The 6,738-nt window shown below is 53.4% G+C and overlaps 1 protein-coding gene across 1 annotated transcript; it reads right to left on the reverse strand.

Annotated features, from left to right (window-relative positions):
- Positions 1 to 725: 725 nt before the first annotated feature.
- Positions 726 to 6,534, reverse strand: EGR3 (early growth response 3). The gene is made up of 2 exons (XM_056813703.1): positions 5,730 to 6,534; positions 726 to 4,427 (listed from the first exon to the last, which is right to left on the reverse strand). Exons 1-2 carry the CDS (start codon positions 5,881 to 5,883, stop codon positions 3,421 to 3,423), a joined length of 1,161 nt encoding a protein of 386 aa, XP_056669681.1. The 5' UTR covers positions 5,884 to 6,534; the 3' UTR covers positions 726 to 3,420.
- Positions 6,535 to 6,738: the final 204 nt, after the last annotated feature.

The raw sequence follows: 6,738 nt of genomic DNA on the forward strand, positions 1-6,738 counted from the left end.
TTAGACCTCTTCTTCCCACCCGTACCCACCCTCACCTTTTGGAACTGCCAAAGCGGGTTTCCAAACTATCCAGCAGCACACTTGACAGCCTTGGGCACCAAGCTCTCCCAAGTCTTCAGCCAAGCTGTAGGCAATGCAATCCTTTCCCCATTTTCTGTATTCACAAAGCTTCCAGCAAAAGGAAAGAGTCTCAACATGGCTGCAGAAAACCTTCAAGGTTCTGTTCTCTTTTCTCCATCTCCCCTAGTCATCTCAGCAAGATTTCAGAAACCAAGAGGGGTTTTCACCAGGGTAACTGATTAGTTAGAAGCCCAGCCGGGCAGCAGCAGGGATGAGGGCAGTACAAATTCCTGGTATATCCCAAGGCCCCAGATGTCAACTCTTTCCCATGAATGTATCCATGATTGTTTCTTTGTGATGACCACCTCTGGACAGACTGAGGGGTCCTGGCAGAGAAGCACCCAAAGCAACTAAAGCCAAAACCAACCAATCAGCCAACCAATAAAACAAAGAACCACCAAAACCTCCTAAACTCAGATTCCAAATGGCCCCAGAACCCAGACTTAATTTGCCCTCTTCCCACTCCACGTTTTCCCTCTGAAGGTTTTTTGAACATGAGAAGTAAGACCAGAAACCAAACCAACCGAAACAGACCAAGAAACAAAAATAAGCATGCTTCATACAAAATTAAAAGACCCAAACACGAAATGAAATTTATAGCCCAGTTGATTGTCAGCAAACACAATATATTTACTGTATTAGCATTTGCTCACAGTGCAAATGGTACGACATTACACCATTTCAATATTCCGGTTTTTAAAAATGCTGTTTGCATTAACTATATCATATTGGCATTACAATGTGACAAATGAGCAAATGAAATGCTGGTGAAGAATTTCACCTTTTCACAATATCAAGCATACTTTTGGTTACCTTAGTATAAGGTACTATAAATCCAAGAAATAAAAACATCCACAAAATATATTACATCTGGTTTGTCTTTTTCTAAGTACTCAACTTTATACAAAAGTCTTTCAAAAAATATCATTCCCCTTAGGTTTTCCTGTTTAAAACCTGATTTTGTTTTGTTCCTCTCAGTTCACATAAGTTAAGAGTGCATTTTCTAGTTTTGTTTTGTTTTTACATGCAGACATAAAAACCTGGATAGCACAACCTTTTGGCAACAAAGTTTTTTTTTTCCTCTTAGTTTAGCTTAAATGTCTGAGCACAGTTTTATTAAAACAAAAGAAAACTCAGAGCTGTCATGCAGTGACATGCATATACCAGAAGGAGCAAGAAAAAAATATTAAGAGATATCTGATTCCTCCTTCCAGCTTTGAAGTGACCAAAAATTTTGGTTTTTGTTTTTTAATAATTATCACATTATAAAAAGTATTCAGCAAAATACTGTCTCTGCAAAGAAAGATTTTACCCTTCAGCTGAAAAAAAAATGTGGGCCTTTCCCAGACCTTTTCCCCTTCTCTCAGGAGCTAGGAAAAGGTTAAAAACTCCCCTGAAATTTCACAACCCTTTGCCTTTCCAATTCCTTCTGTCTCAAGTCCTTTAGTATTATTTTATCCACCACCGAAAAGGTGCTTTTTTCTTCTTAAAGAAAAAAAAGAGGTGGGAAATGTTAAAGTGACTTTAAAAGCAGACCCACGCTGTAAACTCCAGACCTATACACCCTCTCTCAGCAGCTTCCTAACCACAGGAGAAATAAATCTAATAGGTACATTCAATCAGACCTGTGCTGAAAGCTGCTGGGGAGAGCAACTTCCCCTCTATTTCCACTTCAAATGAGCCACCATAACACATTCAGAGCTGCTTTGGGGTTGGGGTTAAATTAGGGCAAGAAGAAAGAGTTGGGGGGGGGGATAGAGATTAAGGTTTGGGTATGGGAAGATCATCCAGCAATAGAGGTCAATGCAAAAATCCCCATCTTCCTTTGAGGAAAGTTTGGATATAAACACACACATATACATACTAGTTATGTATATATATATTATATATATGTATATATAATTCTCCTCCACAGTTAGCATTTCTTCCAAAAATAAAACATTTAAAGCTGTATATTTAAAGATTATCTATGTGCACTGCACCAGATAACCAAGTACCGTAGTGATATTATCCGGCTAAGGGAATACTCTATTTGTGTGTGTTTTCACACATACACACAGATATTTAAGTTCAATTTGTTGTACCATTTTTTTGTGTGTGTGATGACTAGGACAAAAAAAAGGGCCATCTCTCTCTTTCTTGGGGAGAGGTGGAATATGTGACTTTTCTCTGTATGTGAGAAACAAAAACACAACCGCACTGGGGCAGGGAGAAGGTCGCTAGGCCAACTAAATTGGAAGTTGGATGGGCCTTGCTTTTTCTGGAGAAAGGTGGTTCGGGAAGAGGAAAGGGGGGGGGGGTAAACGGTGAGAGGGCTGAGGAAAAAAGGAAGGGAAGCAGAGTCTGATGAAGAGTCAGTTTCAAAAAAAAAAAGGAAGAAAAGGAAGGAGGGGAAAATACTCGGAAAGCTTAAATAAAAGATACAAGAAGAAAGGGGAAAAAAGCAGGCTCAGTCATGGCCGCCCACCCTTCTCCAGGCAGGTGGGAATAAGCGCCCCGAGGGTCATGGAGGGAAGAGGTTAGAGGACCCAGGGGCCAAAAGGGACCCCGAGGCGGCAGCATCCGAGATGTTTCTCTAAGAGAGAAGATTTCTCATCAGACGAAAGACCACCTCGTCCCGCCCTGCGGACCGACCCCCAAAGCCATCTATTCGCTCAGATTCTCCTCCAAGAGGCCAGGGGACTGGGTGTGGGAAGGGGAGTTTTTTTGGGGTGAGGGTGGTAAAACAGCCCAGTTGAGAGCTCAGTCACAAACATACATACATACACACACAAACGCGCACACATACACACACATACATACACGCGCACGCAGGCGCGCACACGGCGGGCAGCAAGCACTGCGCTTTGGTGCGCTCCTCGTCTCCCCCCCTCCCACCCCCCGTCTCCAAGATGGGGGGCAGGGGAGGTGGAGACGGAGGGCAGTGGGGTGTGCAAGGGTCGGACTAAGCTCCTCACCCCACCCACAAGTCTTCGTAAGGTCCCTGGTGAGTCCCACCTGCCCCCTGTGGATCAAGGCGATCCGAGTTGAACAAAGCGGGCTAGACGCCACCTTTCCACACCCCCCCTACCCAGTGAAGGGCGGCGGCGAGGGGGAAGGTTCCCCCATCTGGACCCCGACTCCTAGGCTAGTGCCGAGGGGGTGGGTAAGAAGCATCACAGGGGAGTTGGGAGCCGTGCGTCCAGGGAGAGGCCAGGGCGCGGCCCCTGCGCCTCCGCGGCGGGGTGCCCCATTGCTTTCAAGACAGCAACGGGGAGGCACTGGAGGGGAAAAGTGGGGTCTGGAGCCGGAGCCAGGTCCTCAGGCGCAGGTGGTGACCACGGGAGCCAGAGATACAGGGGGCGCCGAGGAGGCGGAGGCCGCTCCCCCCTTCTCTGCCTTCTTCTCCTTCTGTTTGAGGTGGATTTTGGCGTGGCGCTTGCGCTCGTCGCTGCGCGCGAACTTGCGCCCGCAGAACTCGCAGGCGAAAGGCTTCTCGCCCGTGTGAGTGCGGATGTGGGTGGTGAGGTGGTCGCTGCGGCTGAAACTGCGCATGCAGATCCGGCACTGGAAGGGCTTGTGGCCAGTGTGGATACGCAGGTGCCGGGTCAGCTCGTCGGAGCGGCTGAAGCGGCGGTCGCAGCCTTCGGCCGGACACGCGTGGGGTCGTTCGTGGAGCGGGGTCTTGCTGGGGCGGTTGGGGTACTTGCGGGGCCGGATGGGCTTGAGAGTGAGCGGCGGCTGGGGCAAGCTGCCGAAGCCGGGGTGGATCTGTTTGTCCTTGAAAGCCTTGATGGTCTCCAGGGGAGTGATGGGGGGTGGGTTGACCCGGATGGGATCCATGCTCTGGAAAGGCTTGTGCTCCGTGACAGATCCCATCTCATTTGGGTGGTGGTACAGGTTGTAGTCGGGGATCATGGGGAAAAGGTTACTGTCCAAACTGGGCTTGGCCGACTGGTAATCCTGGGGGGAATAGGCGAGCCCGGGGTTGCCCTGAGGGTCATGGAAAGACACGGGCTCAGAATAGAGGTCGCTGCAATTGGAGTAAGGGGGCAACGCCGGGTACATAGGTTCCACCTCTCCCTGCGGCTGCACCATGCTGGCGGTAGAGGTCTGTGTACTGAGCGCCCCGGAGGCCGGGGGCACCCCCAGGATGCCGGCGCTCATGAGGCTGATGATGTTGTCCTGACACCAGTTGGAGGGGGAGTCGAAGGCGAACTTCCCCAAGTAGGTCACCGTCTTGTTGCCCGGAGCGGGCTGGAAGGAGCCGGAGTAAGAGAGTTCCTGGTTGGGCTTCTCGTTCGCCAGACCGATGTCCATCACATTCTCTGTGGAGAGGGGGGAGGGAGAGAGGGGAGGGGTGAGTGAACCCGAGCGCCAGAGCCGCGCTAAGCGGGCCCAGGGGCCCAGACCCGTGCCCAGGTGCCGAGCAAGGGTGGGGTGCCAAGGAGAGCGAGCGAGTGAGCGAGCAAGCTAATAGGGCAAGAAGCAACGCGCGCCCCGGCGCGAACCGGGCGGTGCCGATCTATCGGGCGCAACCTGGGATACAGCAAAATACGTACTATGGCTCGGGGTGTGGAGTATATGCAACACACACACACACACACACACCCGCGTATAACACGCGCGCGCACACTCGCGCATAACGCGCACACACACATACAGGTTTATTGTTTCCCCCGAGGAGGGGCAGGCAGGTAGCTAGGCAGTAGCTACAGGTAGATTCAGAAGCGGAGCGCAGTGGTCTCTCTGCCTCAACCCCAACAAACTCAGCCGATTCTCCCAAGCCCTTACCCCTGCGAGACCCCTCCCTTAATGCCCTAGGATCGATGGAAAGAGGCAAGAAGCAAACGCCAGTACTATCAGATGCTTTGTCCCTAAAGCAAAGGGGGGGGGGCACCGTGGGTATAGAGGGACATTGAGTACCGAGAGCTAGCTCCCCTTACTGTTCCTTCTCCCCCGCCCCCACTCCTCCTTGGGGCCTGGAGAGGCTCCGGGCTCTCAGTGGAGGGGGTGGGGTGGGAAACGAGAACGAGCTGGGGAGAAAGGATAAGGGCAACTTGGCCAGCATTCCCCCTTTGGCTGCAGTCATCTCTCCTTTACCTTCCTTGTCCCTTTCAGGGTCCCCGAGCACGGGATCGGTCGATCCCTAACCCCCCCACCCCAACCCCCACCCCCGGCCGTACCCACACCCAGTTTCTCTCCGGTAAATGCCCAGGAAAGGCAGCGTCGCAGTGCCTCTCCCTACCGCGGGGACTCATCGCACATGGCTCCATTCCCGGGGGGAGGGCGGAAGGACCGATCTTACACAGAAAAAAGCAAGACCCCCTCCCACTTGCACCCGAGGAAAGAGGAAGGGGGAGATCGCCACGCCTAATGTTGAGCCTGAAGATCTGTCCACCTGCACGGGGAAAGAGCTCTGGAGCCACTAGCACCTACCTCCCATCAGCGGCTGCACCCACCCGGGATAACCGGAGCCTTTACCGCGGCGTCTCCAAGGGAGCCTCCCCGCAGCCCGGGAGGCGGGAGGGATGGGTGGGAAAAGCAACTCGCCCCTCGGAAAATTCCCAGCGCGCCCCCCTCCCTCCCTCCCTCCCTCCTCTCCTCTCCCCTTCTTCCTTCCTCCTTACCTGTAGCCATCTGGTTGTAATGAGCCACCGCGTCGCTGCTGCCGGAGAAGAGGTTGAGAGAGCTGGGGATCTCCTCGGGGTACAGATTGTCAGGCAGTTGGTTTAGCAAACTGCTCATGGTCACCGGCAGCTTCTCGGCGAGTTTGCCGGTCATAGCACTCCCGAGCTGCCGCCGCCACCGCCACCGCCGCTGATCGCTCTTAGCACAGCTCCCCGGGAAGCGGCATCAGAGAGGCGATCCGTGGTGCGGGGGAAAAGCATGCGAGAGGGAAAGTTCGGAAGGGGGGGGAGGGAAAGGGGGAGGGGGGCGGGCTGAGGGAGGAGAACCCTTTTTGGGGGGTGTGGGTGGAAGAGGGGGGAGGGGGGAAGGGGGTGCAGCCCTCTGCGCGCCCTTGGGCGCTGTTGTATGAGGCTAGGCTCTTGTGTGGGGTGGGGGTGGGGGTGTGTGCCGTGGGGGGGGGCGGGAAGGGGGGCCCTGGCTTGCAGGTGTTGGAGGCTGCCCCTTTACTGATCTCACACACACACACGCGTGCCTGCTTTCCTGGGACCCCCCCCACACTCCACCAGCGCCGCCGCCACCGCCGCCACAGCCGCCGCCGCCACCAGCACCAGCAGCCACACCGCTTCTTAGCAAGCTCACTGCTGCCCAAATGCTCCCAGCCAGGGAACTCCACCAGCCTATTTATCCGAGCCCCGGGAAAGCTCCGTGACGTAGCTGCCCATATATGGACAGACAAAGCCCAGCCGAAGGGGCGCGACGTCACAATGGAAGCTCCTCACAATGGAACATTAGAAAGCAGGAAGCCGCTGCAGCCAGTGTTGCAGCGCTCGCATCGCTCGCGGTTCCAGTTAGCTAGAAAAAGAAAAGAAAAGAAAAAAGAAAGAGAAAGAGAGAATGGAGAGGAGGAGAGGGGGGAGGCAGAGAAGGCGGCGGGAAAAGGAGGGTATTAGAGAGAAGGGTAGATAAGTATAAGAAGAGGAGAATTTTAGGGGAAAGGAAAGCAAGTAC

This window comes from Monodelphis domestica, chromosome 1, assembly GCF_027887165.1.
Source record: "Monodelphis domestica isolate mMonDom1 chromosome 1, mMonDom1.pri, whole genome shotgun sequence".
NCBI lineage: Eukaryota > Metazoa > Chordata > Mammalia > Didelphimorphia > Didelphidae > Monodelphis > Monodelphis domestica.